The sequence below is a fragment of the Vigna radiata genome, unplaced genomic scaffold, assembly GCF_000741045.1.
Source record: "Vigna radiata var. radiata cultivar VC1973A unplaced genomic scaffold, Vradiata_ver6 scaffold_264, whole genome shotgun sequence".
In the NCBI taxonomy this organism is placed as follows: domain Eukaryota; kingdom Viridiplantae; phylum Streptophyta; class Magnoliopsida; order Fabales; family Fabaceae; genus Vigna; species Vigna radiata.
Genome location: NW_014543984.1, coordinates 80,479 through 102,403, shown reverse-complemented (window position 1 = coordinate 102,403; position 21,925 = coordinate 80,479). Strand labels below are relative to the sequence as shown.

The window sequence follows — 21,925 nt, the reverse complement described above, 5'->3', positions numbered from 1 at the left end:
ATATCCGGCACAACTGGTTTGAAACTATTTACATAATATAATATCTGAAATCTATTTATAAATTCACAATGGAGAAATTTAAATCTATGTGTACAATAAATAAGGCAATGAAATATTTTTAAATCTGTAACAACCATTGGATGAACTTGACCAAGACCTGGCAGATTTTATAACTTTATTTGGGGACTCATCAATTTAGTCGCCAATGCAGATAATTATATAAAACAGAGAATAGTAAGACATTAAAAATGAATAACTAAAATTCTCAATAAATGCTACACACCATACAAATGATAGAATCAGGTTTTAGATAATATTCAGACATTACAAATGATAAATTAAAATTCTCAATAAATGTTTATACAAAGTACAAAATAAAAGATTCTATTAAGATTGTTGAGTTAGTATCCTTATAGTTATTTATTATTGATGATTATTTATGATATAAGAGAATTATGAAGCAAAGGGTTGTCTCTTGTTTGACCTTGCAACAAACCAGCTTCAAAAAGGTTTATATGGATATCGCAATGAAGCTACTATGCTAGCTTACGAGGAAGTATGAGTAGTGAAAACGGTAGATAGTTACATAAACCTCCCAATTATTTGACTATATTTATTCAAAGGCGTATTTTTCTTGTATTGCATAAACCTAAGGATTAAATAAGAAAAAAATCAACATACTCTCATATTAAACATCATTACTAATCTCTATAGAAAAAACACTATTTATAAACGTATATCTAAAATGTGTTCACATTATCAAAAATACTATTACGTCTAGTCAATCCATATACAAGACAAAACATATATACAAAGGACAGATAAGAAATTAAAAAATAACACACACTTTTCCATATTTACCCACCGAAACAGATAGCATTACAGATAAGAAACATTACTGTTGGCAAATAGACTAAATTGAAGAGTCCCCAAATAGTTAAAAAAATCTGCCAGATCTTGGTCAAGTTTATCCAATGGTTGTTACAGATTTAAAAGTATTTCATTTCCTTAATTGTACTGTAATGCCGTCTATATACATTTGAATTTCTCCATATGAATTTATAAATTGATTTCGGATATCATATTATATAAAGTTTTCAACCCTGTTGTTCCGGATATTATTTCAAATGATTTTTTTTATATAACTTGAACTCCTATGTCATAATAATTACTATAACTACTTTTATATCAAAATGCTCCTTTATACGTTATGACTTCTTGATTGCATAAATACATAATACTAAAAACTATGTAGTAATAATAAACTTATGAGTAAGGGAAAAAGTATTAAGTGGTGTCGTTTAAAATTGATATTGTATAACATTATAGTTATTAAGATTGAAACATGTTATAACAATTATTCAATCAATCAGTTTGAATGAAGTAAATAAATTATATATATAGGTTTATTTATTTTTAAAGGGAAGACCTTAAGAGTACTTTAGTCCTTATACAGTTATTAAAGCCGTGATAGGTATTATAATAAGCTGATCTCCCTCTCATTAAGAAAATCATTTTGGATGTAATTTATAAGTCGAAACCACCTTAACCATTTCATGCAAAAGCAATATAATCCAATATCATTAACAAGAAATATATTGTAAGCATGTAATTTTGTTTGGATTAATAATTCAATTTCACAGTACTATTATCTAGAGCGCAAGGACCTATAAATTTTAAATTTAGTAAGACTTTACGGTATATTAAAACAAGTGTGATGAAATATTTTAAAATGTGCAATAACCTGGGATGAACTTGACCAAATTCGAAACCTTATCTCTTCATATTTAGGCCATTCACGGTTGCATAACACAATTAAATATGAAAAACTAATATATCCAATAAGTGTTGTGCATTTTTAATGAGAAATATTATTATCTAATTTTTTTGTTTAAATACTATACACAACAAAATAGACTAGATAAAAACAAGTCATGCAGAAACAATAACCTGACATTCTGAAAATAATGTATACGCGATGAGTACACACGGCATAGATCGATTTAAAGAACAAAAAATAAATAAATTTGAGAGAACATGGTCACCGAGATAATATTGTTTATTGTACACAGAAGTCAGAAGGAAAAGTTTTGTTGTGAAAAACGATAATATGATGTTATAACTAAGCTTGCTATCGTAGATATGCAGGCAGGTGGCATAAGATCTCAGACAGACAGCATAACAACCACCGTGTGAACGTAATGAATAATTCTTTGTGAAGTTTATGAGAGAAGTTGATGATTGTATATTTGTTCATTGAGATAATCTTCTTTACTGCATAGATGTAAGAGTGAACACAAGTTTATTTGATCTTCAACTAATGACGTATATGCTGAGAGAAGGATAATGACGAATTAAGGAAAAATGATCAGTGACAAAACTGGCCAACTGAGACGGTGCATCTAATAATATTTATTAATTCTCTAATTGGTTCTATAAATAGCGTCAAGTGTTGGGTATTCTTCATCCCATCCCTCAAACAAATCAAATCCAATCAAGAAAACAAAGAGAAATAAGAACTCAGAATGTCTCCGAAACCCATTTTTCGGGAATACATTATCGGTTCAAAGGATGTCCCGCCAATTGAAGGTTTCCCAGTAGAAATCATCAACAAAAGAATCCCACAATTTCACTTCATTTTGGCCTTTGCCTCAGATGATTACGTTGAGGATGCTAGCGGCAAGAAACAAGGGAAGGGAAATTTCCGTGCAAATTGGAACGTGACCAAGTTCAGTGCTAAAAGTATCAGAGAACTAAAGGCAGATTACGAGGGTGTGAAGGTGGTAATAAGCCTTGGAGGTCGTGGCACCGATTTTCCATTCAATCCTAAAGACAAAGAAATATGGATTGACAATGCCAAGAAATCACTCAACGAGATAATNTCAGTGCTCTACAAGTTTCATNTTGAAACTGTGATTGATGGCATTGACATCAACTATGAGCACATCGAATCCAGTGAAGATGACTTTGCTTACAGCATAGGCAAAGTCATAGATTACCTCCAAACCACCATCAGTGGACTCGTGGTCTCCATTGCACCCTCAAAACCTGTCCTTCCCCACTACCAGCAGTTGTTCCAGGCTAATCCAAACCGTATTCACTGGGTGAATTACCAGTACTACGATCAGAAAGTCCCCAGCACACACGAATTTGTCAACCTCCACAAAACCCTAATAGACACCTTCGGTGTTGACAAGCTCTTGGCAGGTTTCAGCACTGATCCAAAAGACAAGGGTAACATATCCCTTGAGGTCTTCGTTGAGGGTGTCCTACAACTCATCGCATCTGGTTCACTTGCTGGAATTTTTGTTTCAGATGCTCAGTCCTCCCGCTTGATTGAGCCTCCCCTCTACGTTGAGAAAAAGGCACAAGAGATCCTCACTGGATCCGATTAGGTCTTCTCAACACGATTCTATCACACTGTGCTCTGTGCTTTCCTTGTATTATATCTAATGGGGTCATTCTCACACGCTATGATTACTCATACATAGTCCATGTGCTACTAAATAAGACCCTTATCTTCTTGCGTGCTTTTTGTTTCTGTGTGCCTTCTGTATTCACTCCTTCTAAATAAAATTTCCGTCTCTCTTTTATCATAACATTGTTTTTCTGCTACATTCCTAATTACCTTTGCACTTCTTTTATGACTGTTTGCTCTTCCATGACTCCAAATATCTTTTTTATAATAGTCAGGATAAAAAAAAGAAGGAAATCTGAACAAGTTACATCTAGAGGGTTTGATAAGGTAGCTAATAGAGTTTTGAACATTTACAGCAACAAAAACAAAGGATGTTGATGTCCTAAGGAGAAGATGAGAAGCATCTAAAAAATTTATCAAAAAATGAAATTATGAGGAGTTCAGAGATCTATAGAAAACAAAACATTTTTTTCCGTAAATGTTAGTTATTAATAATTTGTTTGTTAGTGAAGGAATTAAACCTAAAAACTACTAATCTAAATTAAAATTAGAAGATAATTAAATAAATAAATATGTTAAAGGAGTGTAATAAGCTTCAATATTAAAGTATATAAGTTATTAATGGAAAATATTGTTGAAGGTTTATAAAGGTGATAACATGGTGAAGTTGACCTAACTTCAAACATGGACTTGTTAGAGTGCATGAAGATAAAAGAGATGGAAGGATAACTCAGGTAGAAACCGTGGTCGACCAGCTAAGTGGAAATGGAGTGACGCTAGCTAAGATCTTGAGATTGTTAATCAACAACTTTGAGAATACAGAATGCATGATTGAGAAGTCCAAGGATCTGTCAGTGCTCTCGATTGAAGAGCTTCTTGGATCTCCTAAGGTACAACAATAGAAGAAGAAGAAAGTGGGATCACCGTTAAATAAAGGAAAAGACTCAGAACATTCAAGGCAAAGAACGAGACGAAGAGGTATAGAACCGGTCCTGGTGGTAGAAATCAAGGATAAGAAGAAGAGAAAGAACAATCTAACCCACAATATTAAGAAAACTTAAGAAAATAGAAACACGTATAATTATTTTATGTAAATAAAAAGAAATAATTAAACAATTAATGTAGAATTTTCAATCCGAAGATGTATTAAAAGAATTATATAATATAAAAAATAGAAAAGGTATAAAGAAAATATAAGTGATAAAAAAACATGTGCATCTATTCATCACCATCTGTAGAGATGAAAGTGGAATGATATTTATGAGATTCCCTTCCACACTTATTACTCTTTATTTTGTTCTATCAACCTCTGAATTTTAGTACTCTGAACATGTTAAATGCAGAGTTAAATTTAATAGAGAGATTCTTAAATGTGATCTGCATTTTATCTGAGCTATATCTTTTTCTTTCTTTCTTTTTTTTCCTAAAACAAACTCTTATATAACTACGCTTTTAACCTGTGCAATGATGCAGATATCATGTACTTTGTGTATAAAAAAGTTACTGAAAATTTTATTGTTTGCTTATTTATGATTTAGGAATAACACACAGTTGTGCTAATTCACATTGTTTTTGAACTAAAACTAAACAATATGATGCAATTTACAATGTTTGACAAATGAGTTGAAGCTGGTAATTCGTACAGGTAATTCGAAATATATAGTTGAGTCCTTCGTCAATGTCCTTAGATATTTAAGCATCGCTACTCTTGTGTCAACTCCAACTTTCGTTTGTTGAGAAAAATTATAAATTCCCAACTATAATAATAAATGATCTTAAAATTCTACCACGTACTTCTTCAGCTACCATCATTAAAGTTTGTTCTAGATTGCATGGCCTAGTGTACTTTGTTAGGCCAAAGATTCAAAAACCTTAAAGTGTAATATATCAATTACGAAAATGATAATGACAACTAATAATAGATCTTACAGCGAGGAAAACAAGAAATTAAACAATTAGAAAGAGGGAAGAAATAATGGAAAAAGAGAACAAACCAAATGTTATGATGGAAGTGATTGTTGGTAGTGTCTAATGTTGACCTAAAAAAATCATCGAAGAGAAAGAGAGATATTGACATAGATTTGTTGGAATTGGTCGGATAATTGGAAAACAAAATCGATTCTTGTTTTCCTTCATCCGTAACTTTAGAATACTTACATTTTATGGATTAAACAATATATAGAAAGTGAAAAACATAGTAACTGCATAAGTTTTAAAAATAAATCTAGGCTTTAAAGTCTTAAAAAATTGATATTATCATTATATGAAACTATATATTTTGCATTTATTAAAAGTCAATGCAAGTATATAAATCAATGTTAATTAGTAGTGGGATTTGCATTGAAACCAAATCTAATAATTAATTAATAACTTTTAAATTGACTTTCTATTAAAATAGTTTAGTATTTGTTAAACCGGTCCTAATACGTTTTTACTTTCAATTTTATTATTTATTTAATTATTTATAAAAAAGTTAACCTTTTTTTTCGTTAAAGTTGTCTAATTGACTCTAATAAAATAACGCGTTCTTTTAATTTATTCAATGTTATCGTTTGGAAATTAATTTAATTTTACTAGATCCATGTGTTAATGATCATAGGTTTTACCAGATGTAAATACAAATTTTTGGATTTTATTTACATTAAATATGTGAATAAAATATTTTATTTTATTTATGCTTAATTAGTATATGTAGATGAATTTATTTTTTTTTTCCTGTGATAGCTTATGTTTATATCATCGTTTCCATATTGTTCCTAAACCTACTTTTCACCCTATAATAAACAAACAAACATTCTCCTTGTAACGCACTGTTAACGCAAAATGTACATTAAGCTCTCCCAACAACATTGGTTTATCTTATTTACAATAATGTGATTAATGAAACACATGTTTTCCTATTTTTGATTTCTACATAAAAGAGCAACGGAGAATGAAATGAAAACAAAAGTGTGTATCAGTAGAACAGTTTAGGAAACAGAATTTATGAAACAAGTTTGCTTATTTCTTTATTTTTAAATATCGGAAAATTGTTTTCAGAAACAGTAAAAACATCCACAACCTTAATAATAACAATCTCGTTCTCTTTCGAATTTCCTTCTTTATATTAGTCTTACATACCCTCACTGTTTTCCGTGTTCTCCTCCTATATGTCACTGTTTTTCTCTATGTATATGTTCTTCACGGGCATAGGACCTTCGCTGATTTTCTTTCCTCAAGTTTACATTTCCTTTTACTTTGAGTTTGCCATGCTCTATGTTCTTATTAGAGCTTAAAAGTGGCTTCTCATTTCTCCAATGGCATCTGCAAAACTCATCAAGTTGGTTTATCTCAGATTCAACACAAGAAAATTTCACGGAAATGCCAACCGAATGACCTCAAAATGGAGAGGTGATATGAAGAGAGAGTTAGAAAGTGGAAACAGTGGAAAGCAAGAAGAAAGTCACCACCGAGTTTGCATATACCGTGTCCCATCTAGCTTGCGTCGGATCAAACCCAAAGCCTATACACCCAAAAACATCTCCATCGGTCCCTATCACCATGGAGCACCCCACTTGAGGGACATGGAGGACCTCAAGAAAAGATTCTATCGCCGCCTCTTCAACAATAATTCCAATGAAGCCAAACTAGGCGAGGCTTTTAAGTTCCTTGAGAAGGAACAACACCAAGTTCGAAGATTTTACAACGAAGAAATCAAATTGAGCCCCGATAAGTTCCTAAAAATGGTGCTAGTTGATGGCTCTTTCATCGTTCAGCTATTGAGGGAACTTTCAAAGTGTGAATTCAGAAAAGTCCCTCCTTCTCTCAGCCCATGGATGTTGCCCATCATTCGTTACGAGATGATAATGCTTGAAAACCAGCTTCCCATGTTTGTTTTGAACAAGTTGTTCGAGTTAACTAGTGCTGATTCTGCTCCTTCGGGACCAACTATTACTCTCAAAGATCTTGCTCTTCGATTCTTTTATCCTTTGCTTCAGGTGGATTCGAATTATATAGCGGATAGTAAGAAAGCTGGTGAGTTAAGCGAGCTTCACTTCCTCGATCTTCTTAGGTCAAGCATTATGCCAAATAATATACTAGAAAGTGGGAAAGCTGATGTCGAAAGAAAATCTAAACCTCACATGATTCGTTCTGTAACGGAGCTGATGGAGGCTGGTGTGAAGATCAAAGCAGATGAGAGGAAAAAATTGCTTGACATAAGCTTTGGGAAAAACTTGGGTTTTTCAGGAAGAAAACTCACTATTCCCGCTTTGTACATTAATGACCATACATGCACTGTGTTTCGTAACATGGTTGCTTTTGAGAACTGTCACCAGGATTGTGACCGCATGGTGACAGCCTACTTGTTTTTCTTCAATGGACTCGTCAACTCTGCTGGTGATGTCTCTTTTCTTCGTTACAAAGGAGTGATTCACCATTCTCTTGGCAACGACAACACCGTCTCTAAACTAATCAACAACATCACCAAAGAAATTGTTCTTGACAAACATAAGTGGTACTTGTACAAAGTGGTGAATGAAGCTAATGAGTACTCTGATACCTTCTATGCAAGAGTAAGAGCTTCCTTAGTGCATCAGTATTTCACCAGCTGGGTGGTGATAGCCTCAACTCTTGGTTCGTTGTTGGTGCTTTACTTCACTTTCATTCAGATTGTGTTTTCATTTGGAAAATTGTCAAAAGCCTTTGAAAACCAAAGCTTTGGATCTGTCATTTACAATGTTTTGTGTCTGCCATATATCTGTTGGATAAACTTAAATTAGTAGGATGGTTTTTTTCTAATTTCGTGTGAGTCTGCAGTGCAGGTTTGCCGCATTCAGTTCGTTCGGTATTTCTTATGCCGGATTGGGTTGTTTTTATTCAACCACGGTTCAGGTTTATCTTTGTTCTGTTTACTTTGTTTTTATACTTGGCGCCCCAGCTGCTAGAGCTTCACCACCTGTTAGCAGACTTTATTTTGTTATGTTATGTTTCTTATGGATTGGATAAACTTAAACTAAGGTGTTTTTTAATTTCATTGATTTTGTTTTAATTTTTATTTATGGCTTTCAGTTAGTGATTTTAGCTTTGCAAATTTAGTTTTTGTTACTCTTGTTAATAGATATAGTTCCCTATTACTGGTTTTATACTCGTTCCATTAGTGTTATTTTTTTATTTCTTGTCTCTGCAGTTATTTTAAGCTTGGGACATTTATCAATAAAATACATAGAATTACGTAATATAATTATTGAAAATGTTTTTTTAACAATTTTTTAATAATTTTTTTATGACATTTATAGTATTTTATAATTAGTCTGTTTTAAACATGTATGAACCATAATATTTTAACAACTTTTAACAATAATATCCTTATTTTATTAATTCGGATATTTTAAATAATCCAATCACGTACTACTTTATAAAAATTGTAAACACTTGTTAGCACATATAACATTATAATAAATACTTAACAATAATAATAATAATAAATTCAATTTCACGTAATTTAAGAGTAAATCTGTATTTAATTCTTAAAAAATAAAATAATTTTTCTAAATATAATGATCCACATTATAATTGATAATAGGTAGTCTATAATTATAATTAATATTGTGACGTGAAAATTAAGAGAAGCGACGCATGCAAGCTGACGTAAAAGGGTACATTCTTCTTTTCATAAAGTCATTTGTGGTCCCAATGGTTCCTGTTTCCTAATCAGAACCAAACAACCTTATCCTCTCAACATGTTCCACCCATGTTCTTGAATTCAATTATTTCACCTTATCGAGGAGTGAAAAGTTAAAAGTAAAAAGATTAGGAAGAAAAATTCAAAGTATTAAAAAAATATGAAAAATATATATTTAACTTTTTCCGCAGTCTTAAAGAGACTTGCAAAATATATATTTTAAATATAATTAATTCATAAATATTTAATACCGTCAAAATGAATTCAACTGGAAAATAACTTCATTCGTGGATTTAAGTTAGATTGAATTAAAATTATTTTTTGAAATTTTGATATATTCTAATTTTGAATTTAGTTTACTGAGAACTCTACTAATTTAGACATGCTATGCATTTATACAACTTTTTGTTTTTTAAATTATATATGAGATAAAATGTGTGACCTAAGAAATTAATGCATAGTTTGCGGAAGACTTTGAATTAATGATAAGCAGAAATGTGAAAAGGATGTAATATATTAATATATTAATTAGGTTTTTGTCTGTTGTATTATAATCATGGACGGCTGACAATGGCAAAGCATGATGGATGATTGGCCCACATAAAGCATCATGATAACAACTCCTGAATATTGTTATCTTTTGAGTCTTTCTGAATTGTCATGTTGCTCCTCCTCACTCATAAATTAATGGTTTTCACCAAACACAGCAATCTGGTTTTGAAACCGTGAAGAATGTAAAGATAAACAGTGATGTCTCTCTTTCCTTAAACGCATCGTAGTTCGGCCTGTTCGAAAACTGATTAAGGTAAAATCTCATATTCTTTTCTCTAATTCTTGCTTAATACATCTCTATCTTCTGATTGTTTTAGGGTTCATCACTCCCCTTCCCCCTTTCTGAAACCCTAATTTACCCGGAACTGCTTCTTCCATTACACCTTACCATATTCATTCCTCTTCTGTACGCAGAAACTAATTTTATAAGTCTTTCTATTGCACCACTTCTCAGGTATTTTTTTTCTCACCCAATCTATAACATTTTAATGTAGTTTATGTTTTAAAAGGATACAGTAATTTATCTTAGATTTTAGTGTACACTGGTTTTCATTGAACCAACTTTAACCAGCATAAGGAAAGATTGCAGAGACTTGATATCTATGGAATAACTGAATGATTACCGATAGGTTTTGCTTTTGAGGTTTGTACAGCGAAGACTTCAGGTTTTGTTGGGTCAACGCTATGATAATCACTTGACTCGCAGTTATATTATTATTGGCAGAATATTATATTAATACTTTCAAAATATTTTCTCCTACATTATATTTTTTTTTCTTTTTATACTTAAGTATAATATTTAAAAAAAGAAAAAGAAAAACTTGCATACGTAATATAAAATAATATCTTCATACTGTTTCTAAAAGATAAAATAAATTGAGAAAACTTTAAAAAAATTGTAGGAGTACAATTATATATTATATGGGGTTTCAGGGAGGGTGTGGATTTACTGGTTGGCATCAGGTAAGTAACTTTTGATATTTTAACTAAAATTAATTATTTTCTAAAATGGCATAGTGATTAAAAAGTATGTTCGTGTCGTATTTTTTTTAGTTATTTGTAGGATTATTATAAAAATAAAAAATGATTATTAAAAATAAATAAAACGAAGGGAGACTGTTAAGTAGTAAATGTTTTAAAATAGAGGAATTATTTATTAATTTAATGATAGAAAGAGAGAAGCGCGATAATGACTACTCACCAACACCTCTCTAATATATGCATTTTAAGCTCCTTTCTACCCATTCTTCTACTTTCACATGTTATTTATTTGTGGAACCTACTAGTAAAACTAAAACTAAAACTGTTAATCATATCCCCAAATCGCATTTTGACAAGTCAAATAAGTACTTATTTTATTATTTATTTAAGTTAATATTTATTAAATCACGCCATTGGGTATTTTTGTCCTAGTGAATAAAAGTTATAAATTACTTTTAATTCAAATTTATATTTAAAGACAATAAATCTCTTAATTTATATGTTTTTCTCTCTTATTCTTTTTTATATATTTTTCACCAGACTTACTATTTTTTATCTACATTTATTCTTTTCACTCGTACACATTATTTTGTTTATAAGTATCTCTTTTCATTTATCATCATATCTCTTTCATCATCAATCATTTCCTTCTTTAAATTTATCCATTTCATTTACTCTTATATATCTCATTTATTTATATATTATTCTGGTTGAAAATGATTATATGAAAAACTTGTTTTTTTAAATTAAACTAACTATATTTAATTTAGATTTTAACTCATATCAATTATAATTTGTTTATTTATAATAAATATTAAGTTAAATATTAATAATATTTAATTTATAAATCGATATTTAAATTAATTACAATTCTTTTTCTTCCCTAAAATTAATTATTATTTAAGAATTTTGTCGTAGTAAGAAAATCTTATTTAGAAACAGTTATCATTAAAAAGTGAAAATAAAAAACAAGAAATAAATAGTTGTGTATGTGTAATAATATATTTTTGTTGAGAAAATTAAGTTAACTTTTCTTCCTTTCCGAAACTGATATATCTTGAAGAAGACACCCTATATATAATGCTTCCTCATACGTATAAAGATTTGTTTTTGTTTTACAGAAACATGGACACCGTACATGCGAACCCAGCAGCGTCATCACCACAAACACATATAGTTCAGATTGCTTCAGCTGATCTTCTTCCACACCCTTCTCGTCACATACTTCAAGATAGAAGTACTCACTCTTCTTCCTATATTTCTGTTCTTGTATAATATATTGTAAAATAATATGAAGGGAGTACCAAAGAGGATGATTGTCAAATGAAAAATCAATAATGCAGATGAACATACAACCTTTTTATATATGTAAATAAACTACTGGTTTCTTCAACTGAAGAAAATCTGGCATTGCAATTTCTTCAGGGGAATACTTACAGAAATGTGTACCACTTTATAAGCTAGCACTGAGAGGTGATTGGAATGAAGCCAAGCGCATGATAGATGAAGACACCAGTCTCTTAAACGCTGCCATAACAAAGGAATGGGGTACACTGCTTCATGTTGTGGCAGGAACAAACCATGTTCACTTTGTGAATCAATTGCTTAAATTACTTAACCCACTTGATCTGGAACTGCGAAATTTCAATGGAAACACAGCGTTTTGCTATGCTGCTGCATCTGGAAACATGGAAATTGCTGCTACCATGATCAAGAAGAATGAAGGCCTACCCAAAATCAGGGGCGGAGCAGAAGCCACTCCTCTTTACATGGCTGTCTTGCAGGGAAAAGGTGAAATGGCAAGGCATCTCTACCCTCTCAGTACCAACATTTTACAACAAGATGACTTCACCATGCTGTTCTTCCTCTGTATAAAAACTGAATTGTATGGTGAGTTCATTTTCCTTCATTCATCAAATGGTTTCTCAAGTGAGACGAGATTTTGTAGACTGAGAGAAAACCTCTGATACTCTAACTTAAAACCTTTGAGTCTTTGTTCTTATATGATAATCCACTTTTTCAAAGTTTTCACAGACACTTTGATCCACTTACCATAGCTAGCAAATTTGGAAAATTTTGCAGATATTGCTTTGCAAATTCTACAAAAACACTCAAGGCTGGCATTGGAGAGGGACGAGAACAACGACACAGGCTTGCATCTCTTGGCTCGAAAGACTTGTGGTTTTAGTGTTCGTGGTCAATGGTATCTTCCAAACCAGATCTTGAATTCTAGTAAGTTCTGACAATCACTGTTTACCTACTTCGAAAACTAGAATGTATTTGGTTCATATTCATTTTAATTTTGGCTTTCTCATATCTAAAACAGTTTTCAAATTAGAATTATCAATCAAGATTTCTTTCAACTTATTTTCAAAAACTTATATTCAAAATTAATGACTAAAACTACTTTTAAAAACTATATTAAACGCATGTTTTAATCATTATAATGACAGTCATTACGAGAAACAGGCATGAAGGCAACTCCATTCGTCCAACTTGTTGAGTGTCTTTGGAGAATGCTTTTCGATCAAGATTACGACGAAACAGAGTTAAGGACTTTCATAAGTCATCCATCACAAATAACATTTGATGCTGCCCAAGTTGGAAATTTTGAATTTTTAGATACACTTATGAGGTCTTACCCTGATTTATTATGGGAAGTGGATCAAAAAAACCGAACCATAATTCACATTGCTGTGCTTCACCGCCATTCAACAATCTATAGTCTTATATACGGACTAGGCTCCATCAAAGACTTCATAGCAACTTTTGAGGACGATGAAGGAAACAACATATTGCATTATGCTGCTACGTTGTCACCTCCAGACAAACTCAGCTCAATTTCTGGAGCAGCTCTTCAAATGACACATGAATTACTATGGTTCCAGGTAAAAAAAAAAAAAAAAAAACACTATTATATATCTGTCACACAACTCTCACACAATAGATGTGTCTGTCATACAATCATGGTCTACTTTCAGGACTAAAACACTACTATATATCATATAGTACGACATTATATTAGTAAAAAATAAAATTATACTTTGATATGGCAGGAGGTGAAGAAAATAATGCTGCTGTTAAATATAGAGAAGAAAAATGGTGAAGGCAAAACTCCTAGTGAAATATTTGCTGAGAAGCATAAAGAACTATTGACAAAGGCAGAATCATGGACAAAGAGCACAGCCATTAATTGCATGCTTGTATCTGCACTCATAACCACAGGAGTTTTCACTGCTACATTTATGGTACCTGGTGGCAACAATAAAAAGACAGCAAATCCCAACCATTTGCAGGAACAAGCATTCCTCGTGTTTTCATTATCAGTTGCATGTGCACTGATATCAGCATCAGCCTCCATACTGATGTTCCTGTCCATCCTCGTTTCAAGTTATGCAGAGGATGAATGTTTCAAGTCCCTCCCTTACAAGTTACTCTTTGGTATGGTCACACAAATCATCTCCATCACAACCATGATGATATCGTTCAGTGCTGCTTTTTACATAACATTTTCTCATGGTTTAACGCGGGTTCCGTTTTCTATTTTCGTGCTTTCGTTTCTGCCAATACCCTTGTTCAAACCGCTATGGTCAGATATTATTTATTCTTCTTATCTTTGTATGTCTCTATTTTGGCCTAGAACAACCTGAGAACGTAATGAGTGTGAGTTGCAGAAAAAGTTGAAGCTTAATGAAAAAGAGAATGGACCCATTTGTCATTCACTTTAGGGACATGGCAAGGTGGATACAACGTCATCTTCACTTCACTTCATCTATGCCAGATTCTCCTATGTTCCTCTCTCGTGGAAGCAACCTCTTCAAATTATTTCACATTTTACTTTATGTTCTGCTACATATTTTACTCTCAATATTATTTAAATTTTATTTTATTATTTTCGATATTTTAATTTGATTTCATATAGTAATTATATATTAGCAATATATAATTAACTTATTAATGAGAATGATATTATATATGAACAGTAATTACTACATATTACTATAATAACACTATTATTATAAATTTAACATAATATATTAACTTGTTTTTTTTTTACAAAAGAAATATTAAATTAAAAATCTTCATAATAAAAAATAAAATTGGAAAAATTTATTATAATAATAAAAAAGTTATTAAATTTGCATTTGCATTTCATAAACTGACCCACACGGAATTGGGGACCACAATTAAAAATCTATTTAAGATTCTTTTACCAAACAAATAAAAATTAAAGAATGAGGCCCAAACAAATCAAAATTTGAGAGATACTTAACAATTTGACAATAAGTGTCCTGATAAATTTATTTCTTTTTCCAAATCTATTGAGAGATTAACTTTGATAATGATAGTGTGATTTTTTTTATATGTTAAAAGAATTTTTAATTAATGATTTTTTTTTTCTTTTAACTAAGTCGTCATTGACTCTTTAGTTGAATTGCTTTTAGAAGTTGCCACTTAAATGATAACTTTTTTTACTTGAAATTCTTACTTCAATTATCACTTTGTCTATTTTCTTAATGAAGTAGTTTTATTTTACTTTGTATTTTATTGTGGTTTGATTTATAAGCGTATATTTTAAATATAAAAGTATAATCAATATTTTGAAATAACGTATAAGCTAACTATAAATATTTAAAATAAAATTATTGATATAGTTAGCTAAAATTTTTTTCTTTATATGTCTTAATTGTAATAACGTTATTTCCAAAAATAATGTTTAGGTCTTTAACTCGTTTTGAGGATAAAAGTGGTTGTTTAAGATAATAAATTTAGAACTTTTTTAAAATTAAGGTTTAAGTTTACATGATGATCAAAATTGATGTTTATAAAAGAGTAAAATAAAATTAAAATAAAAAATAGTATATAGTTTAAATCAAATAGAAAGTGCCATTTTATATACACAAATAATATATTTAATAAAATGGTACCATTTGATAATTTCTTTAACAAACCAATCTTTTATTTGTTTTCAATTTGTAATTGAGTACTTATTCCCCTAAACATAGATCACAAGTAAACATGTTTTGTGAGTATTGTTGAGATTCGTTATTATTTTGATGGAGAATTTTTAGTATGAATATGGATGATATTTAATATTTTTTATTGATATAAGAACAAAGATAAATATCCACTATCGCGCTGAGAAAATTAGGTGTGAAGGGACAACTGAGGAAAATGTCCACTATCGTGCTGACTTTTTCTTTGTATAAATTTAGTTATTTTCTTTATAACTAAAAAAATGTGTATTTGTATACAGCTAATATTCGAGCCAAAAGTTAAATTGAAGTACGTGTTTGGTTTTCTAAGGAAAATTAAAATTTTATTTCCTTATGTACGGCTAAAAAAAATTATTTAAAATAAAAAGTCACATTCATAAAAATAAGAACATGTTTAAGTGGAAAATATTAAATTAAATTCCTGGCTACTTTAACCTATTAATTAACGAAACAGGAAAAAAAATATATATATATATTAAAGATTCCCCTTCAAACACTTGCACCAAGCATATTCTGTTTTAAAAATAAGAGAGCAAGAGCACACTTGTAGACTCCACATAGACTTGAAGTTGGAAGGCTAACTATTTTAAGTTAAAATAGTGTTTTAAACTTATAGTGAATGTCAAAAGATTGTAATAACTAGGATGATAAAAATATTTCTATATTTATACATATTTATAGAGATAATTAGTATTTGTGAGTTATTATTTACATGCACCGGATATTTTAATATTTATTTATTATATTATTTATATTTGTAAATATTTATTATTTGAAAAAATCAAAATTAAAATTTAATTTATATTTTATTAAATTTAATTAAAATTAATATCAATTTAAATGTAAAGATTTAGAAAATCAGATGTTTTGAGAATGGACAAGTGGTACTTGATAAGAGGGCTGAACCATTTAAGACAAACATTTCAATTTTTAATGGGAAAAATATGAAACTTGGTTCATTTCTTTTCATCTAAGTAGCTCCTACCTCCACCCCCAACTCTCCCATTTTTCTCAACTTTCTCTCCTCCAATTCTCATCACTGATCCAGTAGCATTTTTCATAGGTAGGGTTCCAGTGGTCACGGCACAGAGGACTCTCATTTCAACCGATCAATTTCTTCCATCTGACCGGTAAGTGAGCTTCTCATTCTTCCGTTCCTTTTAGAGCTGTAAGCATGCAACAAATCTGGTTGAATGTAGTTCATTGGGTTTTTCCTCAAATTCTAGCCCACTTAGGTTCTGAAATCTGGTTCTTGTTACCAATTTGTGATCTATAGGTAAATCCAATTTTTCCTTGAGGTGCAATTGCGTAATTAGGGCTCCTGTGAATTGGACCGCTTCATATAGAGGTAAGGGAAGCTGGGTTCTAAGTTCTTGTTTGATAATTTATTTTATTTTGGTTTGATATTTAGGTAAAATTGTTAAAATCTGAATGCATGTATAAATTAGGTGAAAAGTTTCGTTATTTTTGAACTGAATGTAAGAGCGTATGTCCTGAAATTGATGTTTTATTGTATGTGTTTGGTATGAACTGATTTGTTATCAATTATGAATTGTATGACTCTGTGGATGATGTGGATTTCATTGTAGAGGTGTGAGAATTCTGATTCTGCAGGTTGTAAGTAAAATGACTAAGTTAATTTTAGCGTTTGAGTTAAAAATAAGGAACTTAGGTAGTGAGTTTTAAAAGTAGAGGTCCAGGTCTGAAATAGGTACTTAGGACAACTTAGGATAGTTAATTGTGACTTATAGGAGGTGTACAATTGATCTAAAACAACTTATAAATGGTAAATTTTGAATTGCGCCTCTAGGTAGATCAAATGAGTATTTTAGATCTAATTTCCTTGCATATCTCTTAGAGTTTTGAGTTAGGATGGTGTGTGAGACTTCAAACAAGTTAGATTCAACTTGTATTTCGAGTTAGGAGTGTCCAAAGTTCACCAAAAGGCCTAAAACGAAACTTAGGGGGTAGAGTTGCTCAATTATGCAGAAAAATCTGCATAATTCACGCTTGGGCGCCCCTAAAGGGCGCTTGGGCGCCATTTTCTGCTGTCATGGTTGTTTTTGATAGTTTGTGGGGTTCCGGACGTCCGTTTTGGACGTTCTTTTGGTCGTTCTGGAGGTTTTTTACCCTTCCGGAGCCATTGGTGAGGGTTTCAAGCTTTTTGAATTACTTAAGTATAGGTAACTATAGTTGATAAAGAAATTGGTATTAATAAATGATGTTTCTGTGAAAACATGTAATGTATGACTTATTTCTAGCATTGTATGATTCTTTTTAGGATTGTATGAGTTAATTATGTAGGATTTGTATGAAACCAAAGTAATATAACATCTTTATGTATAAAATTGAGAATTTAAAGTCAATGAAGTTGGTATGGTATGAATTATGATTCAAAGAGTTAAGTATCATCTCTAGGTGAGATCTAAGTTAAGTTTCTGGAATAAATATAGGTAGCTCAGTCTTGGGGGTTGCCCTTAATACTCTAATGACTATTCAATCTCACTTAGAGAAGATTAGTTCATGTGGTGAGAGTAGTAGGGGGTTCTAGTCTTGGTTGTCTCCATTTTATATGGGCCAAGGTGAGTGATAACGGACTAACCTTGTGGTGGTAGGGTGGAACCCATAGCAATTGGCTTTGCAAAGCAGTAGAGGCCACCACAAGTGCATAACTCGCCATAGTTCGATGTTCATTCCGGGTCCGGACGAGTCTAAGTCTAACACCACTTAATAAAACCACAACTCATAACTTAATTAAATTGTTCTTCCATGCTTGTAATTCTTGAATGCCTCTTTTAGTTTGATAATCTCTTAGTTAACTTGTTTCCTTTTGAAATCTAGCTTACCCTTGCTTTGTTGTGTCTGTCTTTGTATGTTTTCTCTTTTGCGATGATCACCTGATTGGTGTGAGCATAGGGAGACATTTGTTTCAGTTACTTCTGCGTTAGGTGATGGAAGGAGTTCAGTAGAAACGTTGAACGAATCTACAGGTGTAGATATTGTTTCTCTTAGGTTTGTTCCTTATTGTGGTTAATTTATCATATATGTAATATTAAATTTTAGTAGTTTTATATTACTAAAATCGGGATGTTACATTAAATCTAATTAAAATTAAATTTTAATTTATCTTATATTATATATATTTTTTAATTTTATTTAAAATAGTTAAAAGATGTATTTTGTAAATATCCGTTACGAATCTTAAAATATGCAATCCTAATACTAATCGTGGTTAGTTTCTGTATATAGTATAAAGTTTACATGGTGCACAATTGTTAAATATATATGCTTTAAATAAACATATAAAATGACAAGATGAACAATCAAATCAAGTTTATTTTTAGACGCTTAAATCGATTTTCAAGTCATCATTATTTACTTACTTATTTTACATTTGATACTCTTAAATTATCACGAACTATTAAATTATCAGGAACTATTGGTTGTAAGTTAAAAGGAACCAATATATAACTAAATATTTTGTTACATGAACAAAATGATTTTTAGTTTTTAATCACATCCACAATACTTCATTTAAACTCATAATATATAATAAAATATTAATAAAATTATTTCATTCACATAATGCATGATCACCATCAGCAAATGGTTTAAATTGTATGCAGTCAATCCAAAGATGGTGTAATATAACTACATTTGTTTTTTGAGTGTTTTTTTAGCATACTCAACATTCAATTAATTTATCTTATTTTACATTATCTATATCACCTCTGGATTCCTCTAATGAAGACTTTGAACTTTTTTTCACTGAAAGAAGTCTTTACTCCATTCAACACGCTCATATAAATACATTTCAATATTATTAATAAAAACATCAGGAGAAAAGCTGGTATTTTTCCTACAAAATAATAAAATATATAGTTATATCAGCAAAATTTTAAATACCATGAAGTATCTTCAAGAAAAAAAAAAGAAAATTACTTTGAGAGAGAATTAAAATCAATGAAGCAACTATTAATTAACTTAGGAAAACAATTATACAAGTGGTGCAGCACAAAAGGACAACATGTAGAGTAGGATAGATGGTTGTATTGCACGTTATTCAGGAAAATTGGAAGAACAATGCAGCACGTTTGTAGGGAAAAAAAGTTTTATCAACAAATAAAGCTCAATATTCATCTCCAAACAAATATGACAAAAACATAAACTTTACCAGCCATGAAATTAAAAATAATGGAAAAAAAACTTATGCCACCAAATTCTCATGATGTCAAGTCCAACTTCAATTTTGTTAATTTGTTCATAATTCCAAATAAGTCAAGATAATCGTTAGAAGTTTTATATCGATCAGAGATAAAATTAATTTAAAATATATAAATAGATGTAAATTTAATTTCATAAACTGATTTTGTAGGATTGAATTAGAATTAAAATTTATTTTTTAACAATGATAAACACATAATAGAAAATTTCACTCAAATTTCAACATTGAATAAAAAAAAATATTTAACTATATATCCTATATATATATATATATATATATATATATATATATATATAAATTTTTGTTACTAATAAATCAAATTGTATCATTATTTATAAAATATTCGTACATAGCAACTAAAATTATATGGGTCGCAGCAAATTTTTTAATTTTGGTTGATATATATCCATTTCAAAAGTTGGTGTAAAAGTTGAATAAAATAGTGATTTAAATTTCTTTTGCTAATTTCTGTAATTATTTTATATTTTTTCTAAATTTAATTTTATTCTTTTCCAAATGGTAACTTCTTCATAGCTATTTGTATTGAAAAGTTTTGAAAATTATTTGGGGATCCAAAGTGTGCTTGTTGAACAGTAGAATTAGAAAAAGTTGTTTAAGGTAGTATTATATATATAAGTGTTACTTCATTCGACCACTTTGTTAAACAAAGAATTATAAGTGACGATAAGATTCTATAATCAAACAAATAAAATATATGGAACGATTGAGTGGACCGTCTCCATCTATGAACAAAATCTTTACTTTTTAACCTTCTATATCATGGCCCCATGCTCTATCTATCTACTAGCCTCCACCACTTTGATTCCAAATTCTTCTTTCTAATTATTTTTCCAAAAATGATATTTTGATATATATACATAATTTTTATATTCATTTGATATTTTTAAAAAAAATCACTTTTTTATAATCATTTTACTCTTATCTTTGTAATATGTTTTGTATATATGTCATTTTATCATTATTCAATTTTTTAATCATGTTTTTAACGATGCATTAAGTTTATAAATTAATGATGCACGACTAATGAATCAACATCACTTTGCATTTAACATAAACATCTAACTTTACAAACAGTTTTAAAAGTTCTTTATATTTCTTGTCAATACCAACTCTTAAATCAATATGATCAAAATTTAACCCGTAAATGATTAGATTCATATAGACTAGTTTAGGTATAGAAATTCAACTCAAATAAGATTTAGAAATAAACTATAATTAAAGACAATCCAATTAATATGTGGTGACAGTACCAAAACTAAACTTGTTCGAATGAGTTTTTCCATAAAAAATATAAAAGAAAAAATAAAATATGGTTTTACGTAACCCAAGATTAGTTTATAGAAATTAAAAATAAAAATTTAAATAAGCAAGCTCTAACAAAGAAAGTCCTCTAAACTTATGTTTAATGTCTCCTGGACCAAAGATGGAAGTGATTGGAAATAAATGCACGCTGGCTTTCAATACTTGTCTCGTTCTTAACTAAGAAAGAACGTGGGGAGCTTTGCTTTTCTTTTTGACATTCATTCCACCCTAGTTGCCTCGCAATTTCTCAATACACAAATATGCTTCATATTTTCATATTCTCTAATATATATAACTAAAAGATTATTTTCCATGTTGTGGTTGCTGATAAAAAATAAAATAAAAATCCTTGTAGTTGGTTTGACCTCTAACATACTATGGAATGTTATATAGCTTAATCTGTATTATATTTTTTTTTTTATATTCAATCATATTATTTTTTGTGAAAATACACAAATGCTAAACAAAAACAATTTTTTTGACTTGAGATTCGGCGATAGTTTCTATCAAAACCGTAGTTAAAACTTAAAATATCATGTCAGTTTCTATTAGAACCATTGTTATAAGTCTTTTTTAAAGAAAAAAAAATTGTGAAGTGGTTTTGTCTAAAGCCACGATATTGTATAAATTTTATCATACAAAATCCATTTTGTAGCTTTAACAGTAGAGTATAACACTAATATTCTAAACAAAGCATAATATAAAAATATAAAAAGTTCTATTAAACTATATATACATTGTTATATATATATATATATATATATATA

At 30.0% G+C, this 21,925-nt stretch overlaps 3 protein-coding genes across 4 annotated transcripts; all 3 read left to right on the top strand.

Annotated features, from left to right (window-relative positions):
- The first annotated feature begins 2,478 nt into the window (after nucleotides 1–2,478).
- Nucleotides 2,479–3,597, top strand: LOC106755185 (chitinase 2-like). Its single transcript, XM_014637294.2, has one exon. The coding sequence runs from the start codon at nucleotides 2,526–2,528 to the stop codon at nucleotides 3,393–3,395; it is 870 nt and encodes a 289-aa protein (XP_014492780.1). The 5' UTR covers nucleotides 2,479–2,525; the 3' UTR covers nucleotides 3,396–3,597.
- Nucleotides 3,598–6,767: 3,170 nt separating this feature from the next.
- Nucleotides 6,768–8,178, top strand: LOC106755171 (UPF0481 protein At3g47200-like). Its single transcript, XM_014637280.2, has one exon. It carries the CDS (start codon nucleotides 6,790–6,792, stop codon nucleotides 8,176–8,178), a length of 1,389 nt encoding a protein of 462 aa, XP_014492766.2. The 5' UTR covers nucleotides 6,768–6,789.
- Nucleotides 8,179–9,717: 1,539 nt separating this feature from the next.
- Nucleotides 9,718–14,467, top strand: LOC106755166. 2 transcript variants are annotated; one of them, XM_014637275.2, is made up of 7 exons: nucleotides 9,718–9,885; nucleotides 10,047–10,086; nucleotides 11,735–11,850; nucleotides 12,039–12,503; nucleotides 12,696–12,845; nucleotides 13,083–13,501; nucleotides 13,670–14,467. In XM_014637275.2, exons 3-7 carry the CDS (start codon nucleotides 11,739–11,741, stop codon nucleotides 14,261–14,263), a joined length of 1,740 nt encoding a protein of 579 aa, XP_014492761.1. In that variant the 5' UTR covers nucleotides 9,718–9,885; nucleotides 10,047–10,086; nucleotides 11,735–11,738; the 3' UTR covers nucleotides 14,264–14,467. The 2 variants fall into 2 exon arrangements, with proteins under 2 accessions (XP_014492761.1, XP_014492762.1); XM_014637276.2 differs by lacking the exon at nucleotides 10,047–10,086.
- Nucleotides 14,468–21,925: the final 7,458 nt, after the last annotated feature.

Coding starts and splice junctions, on each gene's coding strand:
- LOC106755166 (XM_014637276.2), top strand. CDS start 11,739: ATGGACACCGTACATGCGAACCCAGCAGCGTCATCACCACAAACACAT. Junction 11,851..12,038: donor TCACATACTTCAAGATAGAA/GTACTCACTCTT, acceptor CAATTTCTTCAG/GGGAATACTTACAGAAATGT. Junction 12,504..12,695: donor TATAAAAACTGAATTGTATG/GTGAGTTCATTT, acceptor AAAATTTTGCAG/ATATTGCTTTGCAAATTCTA.
- LOC106755171 (XM_014637280.2), top strand. CDS start 6,790: ATGACCTCAAAATGGAGAGGTGATATGAAGAGAGAGTTAGAAAGTGGA.